Genomic DNA, 24139 nt, shown 5'->3' with positions numbered 1-24139 from the left:
ACTATAGTTCACTACTTCCTGCTGGTGTAAATATATTTTGAATGTCATTCAAAAAGTTTAGGCATTCAACATTTAACAGGAAGAGACATTCATATAAACAAACTTTTCTCACAAAAATATTTCATGAGATAATCATTCTTAGTAAAATGACCAAATATTTGGCAAAGAAAGTGACCTCTCTAACAAGGTGAGTAAGAAAGCCTCCTTTTGTGAGGTGTGGGTGGAATGCCTTCCATGAGGCATAGTTTGGTTGAGGGTTAAAGGGTGAACAGGAGAAGGAAAGGGTGGATGGAGTTTGCTGATGATCTTACCCTTTAACATAAATATCACTCGATTTTTGTCCTGTGAAGATATTCTCATCCTCCAAAATGACATCTTCTGTGTTCCAGATGGTTACTCTCAGTTCATACCTGGGATAAGGGAAGGGAGACGTAGGTTGAAGACCCTGGAGGTTGAGTCGATTGGTGTCTATGTGATTCTGGTATTGCTTTGAGTCTATAAGCTTCCTCGACTTTACCAAGTTCAAAATATTGAGACTTAAGGTCTTTGTTCCATCAAAAGCAAGTGTCCCAGCTGGAATCATCATGAATATGAATTTCTCTGAGCAGATCCTCCTTCCATCAACCAACATTTTTCAGAACGTGGAAGAATGCTGACACTCAGGGCTCTTACCATAAAACAGGGGCCACTCTTTCCATCCCCATCGCTACTATTACTATACCACCACTCACCTCCTGATGTAACTGACCAGGTGTGATTGTCAGGTGTCAGCTTGTGTCAGACACCAGGTCTTTTAGTCTGCACCATGGTCTCTTTCCTTGAAGATGAGGCTGCAACTACTTACCCTTTGGGTTTCCTTGGAGAAATGTCAACAGGAGGTCCAGGCTGAGGCATATCTTCAGGAAACATATCCACCCACATCTGCAGACGGCCCTTGTGAAGAAAAGAAGACTCTAGCTTTTTGGGGGAAAGTGTGGTTACCACATGGACACTGACCATTCACAGTTTTAACAGATCCCTTTACTAGGGTTGAGTCTCTGGTGGCTCAGATGGTAAGGAATCCGCCTGCGATGCAGGAAACATAAGAGACTCAGGTTCGATCCCTGGATGAGGAAGATCCCCTGGAGAAGGGAATGGCAACCCACTCCAGTATCTGTGTCTGGAGAATTACATGAACAGAGGATCTTGGTGTGCTACAGTCCGTGGGGTCGCAAAGAGTCAGACATGACTGAGGCACTAACACTTTCACTTTACTAGGAGCAGTTATTAGGTAAATATAATATAATAATATTATCCATACTGTATTTAGACTATTTGTTGACAAAGACAGAACCTACATTTTTATTAAAAATTGGAGCATATATCAAAAGCAGGGCAAACCTTATTGAGCACCTACTATGTGGTAGATGCAGCCCTGTGCAATTGAAAGCATTGTCTCATTAATTCCTCCAATATCTCCACTAGGTAGAAATTCCTACTTGGCACATGAGAAATGTCTTGCATGTATTTACACAGGCAATATATAGCAGGGCCTGGATTCAAATCTTATCTGCTGACTCTATAGAGACCTGGCTTTTCTTACCAACCCCTAAGGATAACAGAGATTCTATTATCTGTCAGAAGTATCATGCTTCATTGCCTCCAATGTATCTTAACATCCACTAGCTCCACCAGTGCTTACCCCTAGCCATAAGAAAGTAAGGTTCAGAGAAGTCAAAGAAATTATCCAAAGTCCTGTGGCTAATTAGTGATAGAACAGGACCTTCCATCCATTGCTCTGGACTCCATACACCAAACTTTACCCTGTTTCAAGGGATTTGAGGCCCAGGTGGGAAGAAGATCCAGTGGATTCTACGTTCAGCTCTGTTGTATGTACTCTAAGTGCTCTGTCAGCTCAGGCAAGAAGGTGAGTGATCAGCAAAGGCTGGGATGGTCAGGGAAAATTTTATATGAAGTAAGTGGGGCTGTTAACAGAGCGGGGAGGATTCGTAGGATTTGGGTGAAAGAGGAGTTTTGGCTAGGGGAACAAAAGGAGGATTTCCAGAGGAAGGGACAATGTAAGCAAAGAGCTAGCATTTGGGAAGTGATGAGACAATTCTGGGCTTCCCTGATAGCTCAGTTGGTAAAGAATCCACCTGCAATGCTGGAGACCCCAGTTCAATTCCTGGGTCGGGAAGATACTCTGGAGAAGGGATAGGCTACCCACTCCAATTCAATGAAGGATTATATTCCTAGGGACTCTAAAGAGACATTATGTGCTCAGTTGCTCAGTTGTGTCTGACTCTTCGAAGCCCCTTGGACTGTAGCCCACCAGGCTCCTCTGTCCATGGACTTTTCCAGGCAACAGACATTAATGTTCATCTTTAACCAATAAGCCACATCTGACAGGTAAAATGAGGGCTGCTGCTGCTGCTGCTCAGTCACTTCAGTCGTGTCCGCCTCTGTGTGACCCCAGAGACGGCAGCCCACCAGGCTCCCCCGTCCCTGGGATTCTCCAGGCAAGAACACTGGAGTGGGTTGCCATTTCCTTCTCCAATGCATGAAAGTGAAAAGTGAAAGGGAAGTCACTCAGTCATGTCCAACTCCTAGCGACCCCACGGACTGCAGCCCACCAGGCTCCTCCGTCCATGGGATTTTCCAGGCAAGAGTACTGGAGTGGGGTGCCATTGCCTTCTCCGAAAATGAGGGATACCAGTAACCAAAAGATTTCAAAGATCTGGGAGTAAATCTTAAGAAATAACCATAAGCTTCTACATTTGATAAAAGTGTATTCTTTTCAGACACCCACACACATGCTATCCCTAGGTTTATATTCCACCATGCCTGGGATAGCAGTGTGGGTCTTCCTGCCCCATTATAGTCAAGCTCATTTGCTTTGCCCAGACTACACAGTGAGTGAATTCAGAGCTGGGACAGAACTAGGGACTCAAGCTGTCTGGGTTAAATCCCAGCTCTGTGTTGTGCTGTTCTTAGTTGCTCAGTCATGACCAACTCTTTGGAACTCCATGGACTGTAGCCCGCCAGGCTCCTCTGTCCATAGGGATTCTCCAGGCAAGAATACTGGAGTGGGTTGCCATGCCCTCCTCAAGGGGATCTTCCCAACCCAGGGATTGAACCTAGGTCTCATGCACTGTAGGTGGATTCCTTACCATGTGATCTGCCAGGGAAGCCCAAGAACACTGGAGTGGTAGCTTATCCCTTCTCCAGGGGATCTTCCTAACCCAGGAATTAAACGGGGGTCTCCTGCATTGCAGGCAGATTGTTTACCAGCTGAGTAACTTTGTGCAAGTTACTTAAACTCTCCTAACCACAATTTCTTAAAAGTAAGGATCATAATAATTTCATCATGAGGCAATATTAAGAAATAAGGCTTAGGTGACCCCTACACCTCTGTTTGTCTAGGAAAACCCTGGCGTGGGCCCTTTGTAGCAGCTTAATTGTTAATAATGACCTCTTTTACTCTCAAAATGGCCATAATATGGATAAATATATCCTTGGTTATCCTAACTGAGTGATATTATTTCCATAAGGAGTCTAGGACATTAAAAGTTTCTTAATCTTTTCCCTTCCAACTCATAACCCAGATCTCTAGTTATCTTCCACACAGCTTGTTTTTGCTAATTCTTCAAGGTAAGCCTCCATCTATTGCCCCTCTGGGAAAACTACTGGGATGTGTGGTTACTGATAGATTTTGGACAAGTTCTTGGGTACGTCAAATGGGTTTTGAACTTTCTTAAATGCCAATATTCTTCTGAAAGAATTTGATTACTCAAATCATAAAAAGGAAAGAGCAATAAATCCAACTCTGATTTTAGGGCTGAGTTTCTCAATCTTAACATTCACTTGGGGCTGAATGATTCTTTGTTGTGGGGGGCTGCCCAGTACAAAACAGGATGTTTAGCAGCATCTCTGGCCTCTTCCCACTAGAAGCAGTACCACCCTCACCCACTTGAGACAACCAAAAATATTGATATTTCAGAGATTGCCAAATGTCCAGGCTAGGAGGGGGAAAAACTGTCCCTGGTTGGGAGCCATTACCACATGGCACAAACAAGATTAACTTTTAGGGCAAAAGTCTCATTTGTTGGGGATGAACATTTCTTGGCCACTACCTGCTCCATTCCGGGCTTATCCTTGTGGTACAGTGGCCGTGTTTCTATGTGCTCAGGAACCAGCCTACACCCAACCTCTGGAATATCCTCCCAAGAGTGTAAAATCCTGAGGGCCAAGTGCTCATACGACTCCACCGTCTCATCTGCATGGAAGAGAGAAAAATACAGAGACTTGTCAGATGCGTGTTCCTGTAAGGGGACAGTGATGAACTATCAGATACATTTTCAAACACTCCCTTAAAGTGTTTGAAAGGTTTATTTAAACATACAAGTAGAGAGAAAATATACAGGTAGAGAGAAGAGATAGCAAAAAAGAAATAGGACAAATAAAATGGAAAGAGGTGGGAGTGGGGTGGTGGGAGGGGGAAGGAGAGTGAAAGTTAAGAGAGTGAATCTATCTATGAAATAGAAATAGACTCACAGACCTAAAGATCAGACTTGTGATCTTGCCAAGTGATCTTTCCCCTTGCCAAGGGGGAGGGGGCTAAGGGGGATGGACTGGGAGTTTGGGTTTGGTAGATGCAAGCCCTTATGTTTAGAATAGGTCCTACTGTATAGCACAAGGGACTATAGCCAATTCTCCAGGATAAATTTTAATGAAAAAGAATATTTAAAAAAAATATATATGTGTATAACTGAGGAAAGACTTTGCTGTATAGCAGAGACCTGGCTTTTCTTACCAACTTTGCTATATAGCAGAGACTGGCACAATGCTGTAAATCAATTATACATCAATTTTTAAAAATTAATTAAGAAAAAAGTTAAGAGATTGGGAAATGAGATGGGTTGACCAGAGGACTCAGCACAGTCAGGGTCTTGGGAGTACAGGACTCCCTTCACCCCTTGAATCAGACTCCTTCAGTCTATGATTCACAAACTTGGCTTCAAGGGACAAGAGAGGGTACTTTTTCTGGAGACATAATGCTATTTGCTAACACTATAGTGGGAGAGGGCCCAGGGGATCAGAGTGGTCCTAAACAAGGTGGTGAAATAGACATAACATGTGCTCATTGATGTCTTATGACTCTTCTCATTATTGCTTGAGATCTCTCACTCCTACCAGCACCTACTCAGGGAAAACGTTCTCTGACCTATCACTTTATTTTTAAAAAAGGTAATTCATGATAAAAACTATTGGTAGAAAAAATACTTGCCATATAAGACAAAAATTGTTGAAAGAATAAAATCTGCTTGACAAACCTTAGAATGGCCAAATTTGACATAGGAAAAGTTGAACCTGGTTTAACCAAAGAAATAAAAGGCTACCAAGAGAATCTTCCAACAACAATAATTATAGTCAGTAAAAGTCGATAGGGATGAACAAGTAATCGATGAATTAAATCTTTGTCATAACGTTTAATCAGTCAAGAACTTATCTTGATGAACATAATTCCAGGTTTTTGGTGGGCAAATAAATTGTTTAATCATGAAATGTAGAATAGTGACCAAGGGACTAAATTGGCTTAATAGAGTATATTGTGAAAAAGTATTTTTCTCACAGAAATTCATCTATATCGTTAATATACTAAACATCAATAACTCTGCATGAGGAAAACCTCTTAGAATTTCTTGGGACCAAAACAACAAGATAAAAAGAAATCTTGGCATTAAAGTGGTGGGATCGACAGAGTGTCGGAATACCCTGTAGCGTGTACGTAATTGGGCTTTTTGCATCAGAAGCACTGCACCATATATAGGTAATCTTTAAGCATCAAATGGATAGGTGTGATAGTACAGGCATTGTTTTATATCCTTAAAGGGGATTTTTTTTTTCTCATCCTAAATTTATGAAAGGCTTTCTGGGGTCCTCCTGATATGTTCTATGTTGCTCAAATGGAAAAATCTATTTCTTGGTGTTGGAAAAGGAGAGTTGTTGGTGTAACACTTATGGGGATAATTTAAGTTGTGTCCAAGTATTTATTCTATATAATATTCATTTTAAGATATTGTCTATCTTCTGACACAAGAATTCTGCTTCTATGATATGTGCTGTAGACTCATCAGAAATATGCAAAAATATGTGTAAGCAGGTTCATGGAAGCATTAAGTGACACCATAAAAATGGACACAATGGAAATGTCACAGCCATAAAATAGAAGATTATCAAAGATAGTTTCAGAGAACAGAGGAGAATTGTCATAATCTATTGGAAGTAGAAAAGGCAGAGTACAAAACTATATATATATATATATATGGCATATTAATGTACCATATACATAGCATATTTAAAATTATGTAAAAATGTGGCATATTGCATGCACACACACACACCCACACACACTGTGAAGAAATATACCACCATGCACCATCATTATCTCTGAATTTGGGGATTACAAGTGATCTTCATCCTCCTCAGTACTTTTCCATGCATTAACTTTACAGTAGATGACCACTGCCTTCAGTCATCAACACCACTGAAAGCAGGCTTTTCAAAAGAAGAACCACTTCAGCAGGATACATTGTGGGGAGTTACCCGTGTCCTCCTCTGTAAAGGTTGTTTTTCCAGAAAAGACCTGGTTTCCTATCTGTATTTTCCCAGGGCGGAAGTAGGGGCCATCCAGCTTGCTGTCTTTGCAGAGCTTGGTGAGGATTTCGGTAGGTTTGGATGTGTCTCGCCAGGCATTGTATCCTTCTCTGAAAAGTGGACAAAGGACAGAGGGTGAGGTCCGGGCTTCCTCAGGAGCCGCCCCCCAAGATGTCTGTGAAAGGACCACCTAAGTATGACCTGTGTGGTGTCCTTTAGCTTTAACTTGACATTTCACATGCTTTGGGCTAGCGATTTTGTTGTTGTTTAATTTGTTTTCTCTCTTTTCTGGTCAATACCTCTGCATATGTGTGCTTGTATGAAAGGCAGAACTTTGGAATAGCTTGACAGAACATTTCTTTTCAGGTAGTTTCATATATATTTTTTAAAACAAATGCATCCTTTTAAAAAACTGAAGTGAATTGGCTATTTTAAAGTTGACCAATTTGGTGGGATTTAGTATAATGGCAACCTACTCCAGTGTTCTTGCCTGGAGAATCCCAAGGGATGGGGGAGCCTGGTGGGCTGCCATCCATGGGGCTGCACAGAGTCGGACACGACTCAAGCGACTTAGCAGCAGCAGTATATTCATAATGTTGTGCAACCACTACCTGTATCTAGTGCCAAAAAAATTCTTTCATCACCACAAAAGAAAACTCTCTACCCCTTAAGCAGTCACTCGTCATTCCCCGTGCCCAGGCTAGCCTTTGGCAATCAGCAGTGTGCTCTCTGTCTCTATGGATTTCTTTGCAGGTAGTTTTGGTTTAGTTTGTCCTGTCACTAGCAGGATAGCTATTTGGCTGCTACTTCTAAGAAGAAAGCCAAGCTCATTCTTCTACTTTCTCTGCTTCTTTCCTCCCTTCTCCTCCTCTTCCAGAATCATATTGTAAACTCACATCCCAGGCAGGAAGTCTTGAGGTGCTGTTTCTCTAATCAGTCATTTCCTAGTGGTGAGTTTCCAGATCTTTCCAACCCCTTCTTTCCTTAAAAACAAGCTATTTGGTTAAAAAAAAATCATTAACTTGTAATGAGATGCTCCCTAGGAACCATGACTGAGATAAGCTTGGATTTTTCTGCTCCCTGGGATGCAGGATTCATCAGAATTTAATCCATTTAAACATTGAAAGAAACAAAACACGGCTGTAAAACAGTTTTCCTACCTTGGTTCAGAAATATGAAGATCCTGAAGAAGATTCCAAGCCAGGCCCATACATAGACCTTCCCAGAAATAGGTGTTCTTGTCTATTTTTAAGACTTCAGTGAACAACTTACCTAACTAAACTATTTTGATACCTGGTAATTCCACTGTCAGGAAGTTCTGAACAGAAGACACACCACGTTTACGTGTGGCTTCCTTTACTGACTTCACAGTGCACACAGCTAATCATTCTCTGAATGGTACCCTCTCAGGTACTTGAGAATGATATAAGTACCCCAGAAGGCTTCTCCATTCACTGAAGTCCCCAGACTGAAATGGCATGCTCGGTTCAGAGAAGAACAGGCCAGCAGTAGAGACTTGCCTGAAAATCATTCCATGGAGGAAATAGATGCTTTGGACTATGTTAATGAGAGTCTAAATTGGTCCACCCCTTCTGGAGAGACATCTGGATGTTACTATTAAAAGTTTTTAAAGTGTGCATTCCTTTCAATGGAATAAATTCATATCGATGGATGAACACTGAATGAATTATCAGAAAGGTTTGCAATGGCTTTTGTGTGGTAATGCTCATAGCAGTAATATTTCTACTAGAATAAGGAAGAAAAATGTAAATGCCCTGAAATTCAAGAAGGGAAACTGGTTATATAATTGTACAATAAATTTATATAAGGGAATACCAGAGAGCTGTTAAAATAATGATTTTGAAGAATATTTAATATCATAGAATGCTTATGCTATAACGTATAAATGCAACAAGAAGCTTAGGAAATTGTATGGTTAGTATGAGTCCAATTCTGGGAGGAAATAACGTAGAAAAAGAGCTTCCCTGATGTCTCAACAGGTAAAGAAGATGCTCTCAAGGCAGGAGACAGGATACACAGGTTCGATCTCTGGGTTGGGAAGATACCCTGGAGCAGGAGGGCATGGCAACCCACTCCAGTATTCTTGCCTGGAAAATCCCATGGACTCAGGAGCCTGGTGGGCTACAGCCCAAAGGGTCGGAAAGAGTCAGACACAACTAAGCAACTATACATACATGCAGCATAGAAAAAATACTGAAAGGAAATACATACACACTCTTTAACGTAAGTTTTACCTATGAGTGAAATAATTTGAGCATCGTTTTGTACTTTCTGTATTTCCTAAATTTTCTACAAGGAATATATATTACTTTATATTCAAAAATATTTCTAAAATTACACCATGGAAGCCTAATGGATGTTTTTATATTTTCCTTTTTTTAATATATTCTTATAGCTGATATTTATAAGAATTTTCTCTTAAGATATCAAATAAGCCATACTTAAAAAAAGAGTAAACTCTGGGAGTTGGCGACGGACAGGGAGGCCGGGCGTGCTGCAGTTCATGGGGTCACAAAGAGTCAGACACGACTGAGCGACTGAACTGAACTGAACTGAAAAAAAGAAATCTAGTATACATTCTAAAATTAAGCAGAGCTCAAAAACCTTTTTAAAGAGAGACTTGGACCCACTTCTCCCTCATGTGTAAGATGGGAATAACATCTCAATGAGTTTTGAGGAGAACTGAATTAGATATACCATGTGAAGTGCATGGTATATTTTAAGTACTTGTGAGTGTTGGTTGTAATTAACTAGGATATTGGCATTTGTGTTATGTTAATCATTCTTCTAGCATCATTCCCCACTGAGAACTCAGTCCACCAGGCCTAGCTAATCAACTGAACAAATACAATTCAACTCTTGACTCGAAGAATCTGCCCTGGGTTCCAAATCAATATTGCCTCCCCAGCCCCGAATACCCTCAAGTGCAATGAGCAGTCTCCATGTCAGCAGTGAGCCCTGTTGACATGGAGCCCATCTGAGATATTAAAACTGAGTCTTAGGTGGTCTTCCCAGAGCCTGGGCTGCAGCCTCAGGGCACCAACAGAGACTCCACAGGAAGAGGAACTTACATCTCAAACTGACTCTGCAAGCCACAGATGGCTCGGTGTTTGCTGTAGAAGCGGTTCTCCAGGTCAATCCTGGTCTCACCAATGAGGTCGTCCGTCCCAATCAAGTCATGGTCGTAGATCAGCACGGAGAGCAAGGACTCCTTTGGGAACGTGGCCTGGATCTCAAATGACCTGCCGTCCAAGCAGAGGCTTTAGGAATCAACAGCATTTGGTGCTGCAGAGAACTTTTTCCTGTTTCACTTTTAGCTTGCCTACAGTCCATTGTTGCTGTTCACTCACTAAGTCATGTCCAGCTCTTTGTGACTCCATGGACTGCAGCATGCCAGGCTCCCCTGTCCCTCACTATCTCCTGGAGCCTGCTCAAACTCATATCCATTGAGTCGGTGATGCTATCCAACCATCTCATCCTCTGCTGCCCTCTTCTCCTCCTGCCTTCAATCTTTCCCAGCATCAGGGTCTTTTCCATTGCGTTGGCTCTTTGCATCAAGTGGTTAAGTATAGGCCTACATTCCGTAGGAACTCACTAAACACTGAGAAACCCAATTACTACTTAATGGATATTTATGTAGCTTAATTTTTCATTGAGATACAAACAATTTCCAGCCCTTTTGTCAATTTCCAGCAGCCAATCATCTACTCTCTCATGGGTCACATGTTATAGTCTCAACTAGGGTGACAGCAAGAGGAAGAGCAAAGTCCTTAGATTTTGGTCTCAAACAGGACTGATTTCTAATCTTGATTTTGAATCAGCTACTTCCTGGTTGTAAAACATTGGGAAAGTTATTTCAACTCTTTTGGGCTCTTTACATGTACACGAGGATAAATACGTCTTCTTTATAATATAGCATAGTGGTTAAATGGGATCTTGTTTATACAAAGCACAGATTTTACTTCCAGGCATTCAACTGGTGCCCAATAAACTGCCATTTCCTCTCCCCTCCATTGTGGATTCATCAGGGAATATCAGCTGCGTTTATTTGAGATGAAAATCCTACTGACAATGGAAAACCATGAAAACATAGACGTGCAGGACTGGGATGTATCTATACAAGATTCTGAGCCCCTTGTGAACAGAGAGACTTGCCCTCCTCATCTCTGCATTGTTGGAGCCTGTACTTCAGCTGCAGAAAGCAGACACAATAAATGTTTCTTTGAATTGTGCAGGATCTCAGAAATCATCATATCCAATCTCTTCCTTTTACAGCTAAGGAAACTGAAGTCCAGAGAACACAGGGGACTGGCCTAAGATCACAGATCATGTCAAACTAAGATAAGTATCAGTTTCCTTCTAATTCCATGCTCCTTCCACAATCCCACCCCAATGCAGTGTTGAGAGGAATAGGCATGATGTCGGATTTCTTGTAACAATGCGTTATCTGTTCTACTGAGCATTAGAGAAGGTAATTAAGAATTAAATTGGGAATGTAGGCCTGCATTTTAGGCAAATGTGTTCTTAAAACACCAGTGTTTCTCCAGCTGTTCCTGACTCTGCTCTGGGACAACACGGGGAGGGCTGGTCTGGGAGCAAGGGACAGAGAGGAGGCTGGGAGGAGAGGAGACTAGAGGGCCCATTATTTCCTAGTTGTCCTCAGGCCTGTCTGGGCTGTGGCCTTCAAGGTCAGGCCCACTTAGCCCGACTCTCACTCTCCAGAGTGGTGGGGAGAGCAATCACAGCATAGCCCAGAGCCAATTAACCCTCCCCAGAGAGAAAAATGCAGAGATGCTGGACAGCTCCTTGCCTGTAACTGACTGAGGCAGCCCTAGCAGGCCAGGAATACAGCTGTGCAGAAAATGAGTTCATTTCTTCCACCTGAAGTCATAGTATTGCCTCCCTGGGTTTCCAAGATTTGTATTTAAAGCAGTAATGGATATTCTAGAGGCATATCACCAGAAAGCCCCCAGCCACCTCTAGGCTTGGCCATCACCAAGCTGCTGCCACCAAGGAAAGACTTATTAAGTGTTTAACTGCCCCTGGCAACCATGACAGAGGACAGAGGGCTCAAATGCTTGATCCGTCTTTCAGGATGGTGTGCTGTGCGCTCCCTGGTTCACCTCTCCTGAATTTTCATTAGTGCTGTCCTTAGGAAAACTACCAAAAGCAGCTTGCCATGACTGGATCTCCAGTCACTTAGGGGGAAAATCAGACTTATACGAACGTGGGTGTCAATGTGATATGACCTCTGGATACAACGTTGGTGTGAGAAAAGAGAATGCATCACGAAATGGGTAAAACCTGAGTCTTATAGAAACATTCAGTACTGTGAACCTTTGGAGAAAAGATGTCCCATTGTTTCTTTGTCCAATCATTACTTCTTTTTTGATTCATTTGTTCATTTGACATTTATGAGACATCATAATATGTGTCATGTGTATCAGGCACTGTGGTTACTAAGAAAATGAGGAACCTCCAACTCTTCAGATGTGTACACCCTCAGGATAATGGGGTTCCCTGAAATCCCACTGAAAAATTACTGAAGGATTGTTTCCCCATTGTATATTCATTCGTTTATTCTATAATTCTGCAGATACTCAAAGAGCATCTGCTCTGTGCTATGCCCTGTCTGAGGTACTAGGGTTACAGCAAGGTACAGGGTACAGGGTACTTGATCAAGTCCTCATTGCAATGGAGCTCACATTCTAGTGGGGAGATGGGAAACAACCATAAACACACAATAAACACACCAATTCATGCTAGAGGTTATGAAGAAAACTAAGGCAGGTCTGGGCCTGGGCATCAGGGGAGGAGCCTGTGACATCCTCTTATAAAGGTCTCAAAGAGGGGTTCCCCAGACCCCAGTCCAGGCACAAGAGCCCTCCATGGCCCCTGCTAGAATTTTTCAAGACTGAGCCAGCAGTATCTTTCCCTGAGTAACAATTAAATACACATCCAACAAAGCATCCACACCTGGAAGGCTTCTGGAAGAGGCTCTGAAGTGCCAGAGGTAGGAAGGAATATCCCAGCAGCCTCTCTTTTGTTTACCATGGTCATAAGTGGAGGTTATAAAACCAGTCTAATTCATGGCACTATGGAGAGAGCAGTTCATAAAAAGTGACTACAAAGCACTTGGCAAAAAGAAGTGTTGGTTACATAAACGGCAGGTAATGATAAAAGTCATCTCCGGATCAGGGAAGCAAGGGTACATTTCCTTAGCACATCCTTTTAATCATTCTCTTTAATTGGAACAAGCAAGATCGTTTATTGTCTTATTTCCTGGGGAACAATAACATGTACAGGAGGCCTGGCATGCTGCGGTTCACGGGGTCGCAAAGAGTCGGACACAACTGAGCGACTGAACTGAACTGAATCACATGTAAGAGGCTGGTTCTGATCAAATGTCAGAAGTTCCAAAGCAACCACAATTGTGTAAATGAATTTAAATGAGGTGGATAGAGATTTCATCCCATGGTCCTTGGGACTCTGGGGAAAAAGAAATTAGATATACTTAAGATGTGTACATTGCTAAAATGATTATCGAGGTGGAGAGGAAGGAAACTAATACGTTTTGAGTAGCTACTATGCAATGTCATAGACAGTGCTGGGTGCTTGTCATACTTAATCTTCTGAAGGCGTACGAGGGTCGTGTCACTGTTATTGCTACAGATCAGAGAGGTTAAGCCATCTGCATGATGTGGCAAAGTGAAACCCGGGTGTGCTTGACTCCAGAGTTAATGGCAGTCAGGCTCACAAACACAACCCTTTTAGAAGATAAATGGGGTGATAAGGTTGCTGAAGGGCTTCCCTGGTGGCTAAGCCGGTAAAGAATCCACCTGCAATGTGGGAGACCTAGGTTCGATCCATGGGTTGGGAAGATCCCGTGGAGAAAGCAAAGGCTACTCACTCCAGTATTCTGGGGGAGGGTTGCTGAGAACTGGAGAATCCCTGGCTCACCTAAAATATGCAAATGCAATGTCTTGTAAACACTTTGCAGGAACACTGGGGGTGCAATTCAACTTTTTGCCTGCAGCGTGCTACATGCTACATCACTTCAGTCCTGTCCGACTCTTTGCAACCCTATGGACTATAGCCCACCAGGCTCCTCTGTCCATGGGATTCTCCAGGCAAGAATACTGGGGTGGGTTGCCTTGCCCTCCTCCAGAGGATCTTCCCAACCTAGGGATTGAACTCGCGTCTCTTACACGTATCTCATTTGCAGGCAGGTTCTTTACCACTAGTGCCACTTGGGAAGCCCTAATGAACTGCAAAATGATACGATGCAAAAATCCCTTTGGTAACAGACAAAGACTAAACATCTGGCTCCTTCTCTTCTACTTATGAGTGGTGTGAACTAGAACAAGTTTCTAAACCTCTCTGGGCCTCGATTATCTGGTCTGTAAAAATGGACTCTCTCCAAGGCAGGAGGGGGAACCTTATGACTGTTCAAGGGGCCTCTTACATTTGAGATCTGGGAAAATCATTATTGGAAAACCATGGGCGTGAAGATCATGCACAACCAAACTGCTAAAAAGACCAAGGAAAGAATCCGGCCCTTCCCCATGAATATTGGCTTGATTGGCTGTTACCATGAGCAGGAGGCAGCATTTAATCTGCACCGTGTACTCAGACCCACACAGCTCTACACACCAACCCCCTCCTCAAAGAAACCCCACAGGAGCAAACACAGAGAGGACGGTGTAATGAGACTCGGATGGCCACTGACCTTCCAAATACTGGGTTCAGCTGTTTAGGGATGTATTTGTCCCGGTCTTTGATTTCAGTTTTGCCAAGCTTGATCACAATGTAGGGATCCGATTTGCCATCTGGATCAGCTGGACTAAGATTAAATGCCTGGAGAAGAGGAAAAAAAAATCCTTCAGTCCAGTGGTTCTCAACACTGGGCACAGGGACCGTCTGGGAATTTTAAAAAATACTGATGCCTGAATTCTATCCTAAAGAATTGATGCTTTTGAACTGTGGTGTTGGAGAAGACTCTTGAGAGTCCCTTGGACTGCAAGGAGATCCAACCAGTCCATCCTAAAGGAAATCAGTCCTGAATATTCACTGGAAGGACTGATGCTGAAGCTGAAACTCCAATACTTTGGCCACCTGATGTGAAGAACTGACTCATTTGAAAAGACTCTGATGTTGGAAAAGATTGAGGGCAGGAGGAGAAGGGGACAACAGAGGATGAGATGATTGGATGGCATCACTGACTCAATGGACACGAATTTGAGTAAACTCCAGGAGTTGGTGATGGACAGGGAGGCCTGGCATGCTGCAGTCCATGGGGTCGCAAAGAGTCGGACATGACTAAGTGACTGAACTGAACTGAGTTCTATCCCCAGATATTTAATTGTTCCTGGACTTTGTGATTTTTTTAGACGCTTCCTAGATGATTCAGCCAAGTTTAAAAACCACTGTTTTAGCCTTTCCACTCGGCTGTTAAAAGTTACCAGCTTTGCTCAAGTCCTGCTTTCTCTGGAGTTGTCTCCCCAGTGGGAAGCACTGGTTGGGACAGAGTAAAGAGGAACCTGCTGGACGAGGAGGCAAAAAGCATGAATCTGAGTTCCAGTTCTAAGTAGTCATGTGATCTTGGACAAAACAAGTCATCTCTTTGAGATTCATCTGTAATATTATGGGCTACACATAAAAGCTTCTCCTAAAACCAGTTGGCTTTGAAATGCATGAGCCCATCAGTCTTGCATTGAGTGCTGGTCAGCTAAGTAACAATCCATTTCCATCAGGGAGGACCAGGGTAGGGAGATGGTGAGGAAAGATATGGAAAAGATGGAGAAAGTGCAGAGTTGAGAGCTGGATAAGAAACAGTCTTATTTTTAGAACTCTATCCTACAGACAGAAAGGCATAAGCACACAAAGCTATATTTTCAAGGTTGTTCATTAGAATATCGTTTAATAACTAAAAATTGTGAACAACTTACATGTCAATTACTTTGGAAGAAAATTCAAAATTGGCCCTTTCCCATTTACTCTCATCACATCGCCAAATTAATTTTTGTTGAAGTATAGTTGATTACATCACCAATTTTAATTCTTTATGTGGCAGTTATCTCTAACATTTATCTTGCTTATTTATCTGTCTGTGGTTATTTTTATACCCTCCTAATCCTCATATCATCTCCAACTAGTTATTATCTCCATGAGAGCAAGAGAGTACTATCTGTCTTGTTCATTACATTATCTCCAGGACTTAAGATAGGGTCTTCCCAATTTTGATGAGTGAATGAATGAATGGATACTATGTTAATTCAGTAAAACACTAGGTGGTTACTAAGAGGAATGAAAAAGACCTGTATGAAGCGATCTAGAAAAATGTCCAAGGTACATTACTAACGAAAGAAAGAAAATAGAAGATCAACATGTAATGCATGAAGTGGGGCTCCATTAAATATATATCTGGATGTAGTTGTAGACAAGTGTAAATAGAGATGTGTTTGCATAAAAAGAGTATATATACATAAGAAGGGTAAGCTATTTCTGGGGATGGAATTGCAGAATTGAGGGGATTTTATTTCTTTCTCCATGCAACTTTTAAGTAGTATAATTTTTTACTTCTTTGGTATTTTTATCAAATTTAGAGATTTCAAGATTTCAATTAGTTAATTAAATCAGTGTGAGAAAGCAAACCACACATAATCACTGTTACTAGAAATGTCAAGGAAAAACATTGGCTGTCCACAGTCTATCCTAAACCCTAAAACTCAGGGCTGATACTCTCTGACTCTTCATTTGTTCAAGACCTGCCTGTGTTCAAGTTTCAGTCCCAGTCCTCCTTCCTCCATGCTGTTTCCTGAGCAGGAACCTGATCTGCATTCTAGAGGCTGCTGCTGCTGCTGCTGCTGCTAAGTTGCTTCAGTCGTGTCCGACTCTGTGGGACCCCATAGACGGCAGCCCACCAGGCTCCCCCATCCCTGGGATTCTCCAGGCAAGAACACTGGAGTGGGTTGCCATTTCCTTCTCCAATGCATGAAAGTGAAAAGTGAAAGGGAAGTCGCTCAGTCGTGTCCGACTCTAGCAACCCCATGGACTGCAGCCTACCAGGCTCCTCCGTCCATGGGATTTTCCAGGCAAAAGTACTGGAGTGGGGTGCCATTGCCTATTCTAGAGGGTACCTGTATATAAATATATATATATGCATACCCATATACACGTATGTATGTATAAATATAAAAGTGTGCTGCAGGTATTTGCTAAATGAATACACAAATCATAATCCTTCTCTAGTCTCTCCTTCCTCCTATACAGATCCTATGTTCTATTTGATTCATGAAAAAGATGGCAGGGTTTTCTGTAGGGAGGAAAAATAGGTGTGGGCAATAAGGTTTGAAAATGCTGCTAAAGAATCAAGCTGTTAAATCAGTTTCTTTGCTTCTGGAATTCTCAGAGCATTCAGCATGCTAATGAGCTTTATGTATCTCAGGGGTTGGACAAGGGAAAGAATTATTATATGCACAACATTTCCTCAAATTTATTTGAACACATGTTCTATTTCCTGAGGAATGCACATTAATTATCTCTCCCAAGACATGAGTGATCTCTTGAACAAAATTTTGAGATTTATCTAAATTCTCCTGTGGCTGAGTGTTTAATATAGACCACTGGCATTGCCAGTAACACTTTACAAGTACTTCTCATCGTTCCAACTAGATTGTGACTTCCTTGAAGGCAAGGACTGTTTTGGTTTTTTTCCCATCACAACATCCTTAGTGATTAGAACATGCCTTGCACGTGGTGGTCATGGTGATGATGGGCATTGCTACTAACAATGAAGGGAGCATGAGAACTGCATGCTGGAAAGGGGACATTTCATTCTACCTTAGCATTAAAGAATAATTCATCTTTGTTTTATGTTTCATTTCAGTTTCTTAAAAATATTTTATGCAATGTAATCAAAAAGTTAATACACAATAATATGGCTATAAATCAACTTCAAGGTCAAAATACAAACACATGAACCACGAAAGTCGAGCACATGGTCACTTTGATCAAGCAGCAAATTTGGCCCCAAGCTTCCTGGCAATCGGGCTAAGAAGTTTCACAATGAAAGATCAGTGCCCCACTGTCAGAAAGGAAGCCTAGGGCAGATAATAGTTTTCTTGGGAATATACTGGAAATGAAATGTCTGCCTGCAGCAGAGCAGAGGCATAGCTGGGTGGGAGCGGGAGGCTTGAGCAGCGGCAGCTGCCCTGTTCTGCCCTGGCTCTTTTCACTGGCTGGCTTGCCTGGGAGCTGCCTGCTTCAGTGCTGCTTGGTTCTCTGCTCAGCTAGCAGCTAACCACAGAGAGCAAACAGAGCTACACACAGTGGTCCTGGCAGCTTGGGAATATTTTCGCTGAGTGAAAAGCCAGTAAATGTCCATGTTACCAAGCAAACTCTATTGTTCTTTAGTCGCTAAGTCACATCCAACTCTAAGTCACATCCATGGACTGCAACCCACCAGGTTCCTCTGTCCGTGGGATTTCCCAGGCAAGAATACTGGAGTAGGTTGCCATTTCCTTCTCCAGGGGATTTTCCCAAACCATGGACTGAACCCGCGTCATCTGCATTGCAGGTAGATCCTTTACCTGTTGAGCCGTTAGGGAAGCCCAACCAAACTTTATACCCCTTATTAAGAACTGCGTTATGTTTTCTGAAAATTCCTGTGTCAAAGCTGTAACCCTCGATGTGGTTGTATTTGGAGACAGGGCTTTTAGGGAGCTAATTAAGGTTAAACGAGGTCCCAAGCCAGGCTTCAGCAATACGTGAACCGTGAACTTCCAGATGTTCAAGCTGGTTTTAAAAAAGGCAGAGGAACCAGAGATCAAATGGCCAACATCCGCTGGATCATCAAAAAAACAAGAGAGTTCCAGGAAAACATCTATTTCTGCTTTATTGACTATGCCAAAGCCTTTGACTGTGTGGATCACAATAAACTGTGGAAAATTCTGAAAGAGATGGGAATACCAGACCACCTGACCTGCCTCTTGAGAAATCTGTATGCAGGTCAGGAAGCAACAGTTAGAACTGGACATGAAACAACAGACTGGTTCCAAATAGGAAAAGGAGCACATCAAGGCTGTATATTGTCACCCTGCTTATTTAACTTATATGCAGAGTACATCATGAGAAACGCTGGACTGGAAGAAACACAAGCTGGAATCAAGATTGCCGGGAGAAATATCAATACCCTCAGATATGCAGATGACACCACCCTTATGGCAGAAAGTGAAGAGGAACTAAAAAGCCTCTTGATGAAAGTGAAAGTGGGGAGTGAAAAAGTTGGCTTAGAGCTCAACATTCAGAAAATGAAGATCATGGCATCCGGTCCCATCACTTCATGGCAAATAGATGGGGAAACAGTGGAAACAGTGTCAGACTTTATTTTTTGGGGCTCCAAAATCACTGCAGATGGTGACTGCAGCCATGAAATTAAAGGACACTTACTCCTTGGAAGGAAAGTTATGACCAACCTAGATAGCATATTGAAAAGCAGAGACATTACTTTGCCAACAAAGGTCCATCTAGTCAAGGCTATGGTTTTTCCAGTGGTCATGTATGGATGTGAGAGTTGGACTGTGAAGAAGGCTGAGTGCCAAAGAATTGATGCTTTTGAACTGTGGTGTTGGAGAAGACTCTTGAGAGTCCCTTGGACTGCAAGCAGATCCAACCAGTCCATTCGGAAGGAGATCAGCCCTGGGATTTCTTTGGAGGGAATGATGCTAAAGCTGAAACTCCAGTACTTTGGCCACCTCATGCGAAGAGTTGACTCATTGGAAAAGACTCTGATGCTGGGAGGGATTGGGGGAAGGAGGAGAAGGGGACGACAGAGGATGAGATGGCTGGATGGCATCATTGACTCGATGGACGTGAGTCTGAGTGAACTCTGGGAGTTGGTGATGGACAGGGAGGCCTGGTGTGCTGCGGTTCATGGGGTCACAAAGAGTCAGACACAACTGAGCGACTGAACTGAACTGAATTAAGGGTGATGTCCTAAACTGATAGAACCAGTGACCTTACAAGAAGAGGAAGACAACGTATCTCCTCTCCTCTCTCTGTCTCTCTCCTTCGGTGTGTGTGTGTGTCTCTTTCTCCCTCACAAACACATACACACACACACACACACACACACAACACACACACAAAGGAAAGGCTTGTGAGGACACAGCCAGAGGGTAGCCATCTACAAGCCAGGAAGATGCATCTCACCAGAAACCAGCTCTGGTGGCACCTTGATCATGGACCTCCAGCTTCCAGAACTGGAGAAAAGGAATGCTGTTTATGTCGCCCAGTCTATAAAACTTTGTTGTGGCAGCTCTTGGTGATTCCGACAACCCCTCAGGGTAAACGAGGATGGCTCACCGCAACAATGTACACCCTGATCAGGACTTTGACGGGGTGGTTCGGTGGAATCCCTTGCTGGATTCTCAACTGCCCACTGTCCTCGATGCTGGAATCCTCCAGGCTTTTGTAGATGCAGAAGGAGCCCTGGAACCACAAAGCACCATGCGTTGAAACAAGATGATGATATGCTCCACTGAAAACCGTATAGGGCATAGCTCTGGGAAGCAACCATAGCTTGGGACCCAACAGGACCTGGGGCAGCTCTAGCCTTGGCCCTGGGTGTCCTTGGGCAGTGCATATGACCTGCCTGCAATCTGTACTTCTTCAGGGTACACCAGTGAATCGGTGGGCAGTTCATATGACCTGCCTGCAATCTGTAGTTCTTCAGGGTACACCAGTGAACCGGTGTTGGTGCAGCAACACCCTCCTCAGTGGGCTGTTACATGAGAAGCATGAATAGGAGCATCAGATGGCATCCCGAGTGCCTTGTACATGCGAGGTGCTGAGCTAGCATTTTCTCCCATTATCTCATTCCATTCGACTGCAGTATTTCTATTTTTAGATGCTGCAATCGAGGCTCAGGGAGGTCAAGTACTGCTCAAGATCACGAAGCTGGTTGGTATCACAATGAGGATTTAAAATTCAGATTGGCAAGCTGCAATGCCCATGTGATTTCCAACACGTCTCTTTCATATAAAGGGCCCAGGCGTGCAGTAGTTTATAGCAAGTGTCACCTATTACTTTGTGAGGCTGACACCGTAAGTCTGCCAGATGAAGGGCTTGTGTTGTTTGATCAGTTTAATCATTCAGCTGGCAGGTTTGTGTCAATCAAATGTTTGGGAGGCCAGGGGTAGGGAAAGAAGAGTAAAACTCAGTGATCTTTTTAGGTAATGACTCTGGTTCCTCATGTTCCACAGATTGAGCTGCAATCTACTTTACTGGCCACAAATCAAATACTTTAAAAGACGAGGGCTTGGTCTTGTGGAATTCTAAAAAGGGAGGGTCTTGCATAGAGATCAAGGATTTTCCTTACCCACATTGCACACCACAGTCCCACAGAATTAAGTCATATCTGATATTTATAGACAGGAGAGCCAAATAAAAAAGTTAACTTTGGAACCTGCCTTAAACTTTCCTATGACTCGGTCTCCATCGAGGCCTTGGTCATCTTCCATGGACTTGCCTCTGAGCAGGTCAAAGGTTTTCACCCAGTCTTCAAAATTGTTGAATTCACTCTCGAGATCCCCATCATATATCTTTAGGAAGAAGGGAGGAGAGAGTGCTTAGAGGAAGGAAAGCCCAGGATTGATTTAATGAAAAAATGCCAAGATTCTCCAAAACCAGTCTTCCTATACACCTCTTGGAAAAGTATAAGAGGGAGTATTAATTTATCTTTAGCAAAATAAGAAAGATGGTTGACTTGACATTCCTAGAACTAGCTACCACTTTGAAATGTATAAAACATTTCTGATAAACTTTCAAATTCTAAGAAGTATAGCTAAACCAAAGTTTTTAAAAAATGTAATATATAAGTATAAATGTGGCTAACCTTTTTATAGCTAATTGATGTCACTGATTGTCAGATACAGACTGCCATATTTTGAGGATATTCAAATTAAAAACTGTTCATTAAACATTTCATTCTTAATGTATATAAAGTGATAGAATATTTGCTTTTATTATAATGCATATAGCTGTGAATTTTCCAAGTAGAAAATTACATGTATATTTTAGAAATGGAAAACTGAGTTTTTAGTTTAGTAATATAATTAGATCACTTCTTCAAATTTCCTATCAAAATAACTTAGCTAAATTCAGTATCTAGGGACATAATTTTCATACTCCCAATTTTCATATCCATCAATTTGCCTCTAGCTAACAACCTCTGGCTAATGTTAGGACTGGTCTATGGAGCTGACTTTAGTAAGAGCTAAAACTCTTACTATTTCGAGTCTGTGCACATCTGCATGATGATGTCAAGCCCCAAGAAATGATCCCAGGGGAACTCACACACTAAATTACATTGCTGGATCCAGGCTAGCCAATAGAAATTATGCCCCTTCTCAATACGGGCATGCAGAAAATGGAAAAAGAACAAGCTCTACTGTCTTGGCTTGCATTCTTGACAGTTTGTTGCTTTAAATCAGTGATGATAACAAAGACAAAGCAAGTTAGTTCAGACAAAGGCATTCTGAAGTTGACTGAAGGACTAAAAGAACCCCCTTCTGAGTTTCCCGCCCTAACCATGGCCAAGATGGCTGTGTCCACACACCTGCAAGACAGCCAGGTTGGGAATTTCATCTTCTTTGGGTTTCTTCTTCAGTATTTTGTCTTTCTTCTTCTTCGGGCTGTCTATATTTACCACTACCTCATCTGGTTTTGCCTCTGTGGATATTTAGTGGAAATGATTAGACTTCTTATGGCTGTTTAGATGAGAAGAGACAAGGTCAAGCTCCCTCTTTTCCTTTGCTCTGGCATGTGTCATGACCCTTCTTTTAAAAAAGGAATAGAGAGACTCCCCTGGTGGCCCAGTGGTTAAGCAGGGGGCACAGGTTCCATCCCTGGTTGGGGAACTAAGATTTCCCCATGTTCTATGGCATAGCAAAAAAAGAAGAAGAAATTGTAATATTTCATAGTAGGATTTCTGCCCTGAGTCCTACAGACCATGCACTGCAAGAGCGGTGGAGATTCCACTCAAGGAGCAGGGCAATGTCAGCAGATGCCTGGGGCTAGCAACGTGCAGGCCTTCCTGCGATATGTGAGAACTCATTATACTAGGCACAGAGAGGGTGAGTAATTTGCCCAGTCACCCAGCTAGTAAAGAACAGACCCAGGATAAAGTGACACTAAAGCTTGAGATCCATTCCCCCTCAGATCTCTTTAGGACCTTGAGAATTGTCTAGTTCAACAACCTCAGTCTCGGGACTTCTCTGGTGGTCTAGTGTCTAAGACTGCTCTCCAGCGCAGGCGGCTTGGGTTTGATCCCTGGTTGGGGAACTAGACCCTGTACGCTACAACTTAAAAAAATAGCCCCCATGCCAGAACCAAGCCCAAAGATCCTACATGCTGCAACTAAGACCTGGTGCAGCCTAATAAATAAATAAAAATCACAAATATTTAAAAAATATCTTCAAACTCAAATAGGTTAATAGTCTTAAACAAAGTCACAAATGTACTTTGAGAGATTATTTGGTAATTTTTTAGGAGCAGGTTCTGGAGAAAAACCACCTGAAACAAACTTCTAGCTCTGATATTTTCTAGCCAGATAAACTTCCGCAAGTTACACGACCTCTTTGTACTTCCGTTTTACTATCTGCAAACCAGGATACTACTGTTTATGTCCTGGGGTTAGTCTTAGAATCAAATATGCTAATAGGAGTGGCCTGCGGAACTGAACTTGACTCTGGTCTTCTTACTTTTGTGTTACCTGGAACAGCACTCGGTGTTCCCCTTGTTTTAAGCCAAGACCCACTGCTGGCTTACATCAAGTTTGCAGTCATTTCAAATCCCAGGGCTCTTTCGTTTGAGCTTCTGCCAAACCGGCTCTATCCAATCCTTGTCAGCTGAGTTTCGGAACCTAAATCCAGGTCACCTCTATTAAAGTTTACCATGTTGGTTTCGGCCTGCCATCCCAGTTTGTTCCTATTTTTACTCTGCTGTTTCTACATTAAGACTTTAGGGTAGAGATGTGAGCCAATGGGTCGACTTCAGTACTGAACTGAGCTCAGGAGACCTGGGCTCCTGGGATCTGGTTCCTGTCCAGCTCAAATCAGTTACACAATCTCTTTAAGGTGCTGTCATCTTCCTAGGATTATTTCCTCACTTGGGAAATGAGGGCATTGGGCTCCAAGGTTGCTCTCGTGGCTCCTGTTTTATCATTTTCTCACTCAAATGGCTTTATGCTGCATTTACAAGTCTCCAAAATAGCCACTCACCTGTGTTGCCTTTTTGTTCCTTGGAATTGCTCTCCTTTTCCTTTGAAAAAAGAGGGAAACAAGATGATGACACTCACATCTCATTTATTAACCCAGATTGCTAACAGTTCTCATTGAATTATCTCAGCCCTCAGCATTTTAAAAGAATATGCAAACAGTCCTTGCTGCTGCTGCTGCTAAGTCGCTTCAGTCGTGTCCGA

The 24139-nt window shown here is 42.6% G+C and overlaps 1 protein-coding gene across 2 annotated transcripts in view; it reads right to left on the bottom strand.

Annotated features, from left to right (window-relative positions):
* FER1L6 (fer-1 like family member 6) overlaps nt 1–24139 on the bottom strand; it is a 175548-nt gene that overhangs the window by 18880 nt on the left and 132529 nt on the right. For both annotated transcript variants that reach the window (XM_044928802.2, XM_025265468.3), the window contains 10 exons: nt 23940–23979; nt 22277–22389; nt 21129–21260; nt 20023–20148; nt 14387–14514; nt 9729–9899; nt 6586–6746; nt 4113–4255; nt 845–933; nt 312–410 (listed from right to left, as the gene is read on the bottom strand). In XM_044928802.2, the coding sequence (XP_044784737.2) occupies nt 312–410; nt 845–933; nt 4113–4255; nt 6586–6746; nt 9729–9899; nt 14387–14514; nt 20023–20148; nt 21129–21260; nt 22277–22389; nt 23940–23979 (1202 nt within the window). The remainder of the gene's footprint in view (nt 1–311; nt 411–844; nt 934–4112; nt 4256–6585; nt 6747–9728; nt 9900–14386; nt 14515–20022; nt 20149–21128; nt 21261–22276; nt 22390–23939; nt 23980–24139) is intronic.

This window comes from Bubalus bubalis, chromosome 15, assembly GCF_019923935.1.
Source record: "Bubalus bubalis isolate 160015118507 breed Murrah chromosome 15, NDDB_SH_1, whole genome shotgun sequence".
Taxonomy (NCBI): Eukaryota; Metazoa; Chordata; class Mammalia; order Artiodactyla; family Bovidae; genus Bubalus; species Bubalus bubalis.
This window is presented reverse-complemented; position numbering and strand designations above follow the sequence as displayed.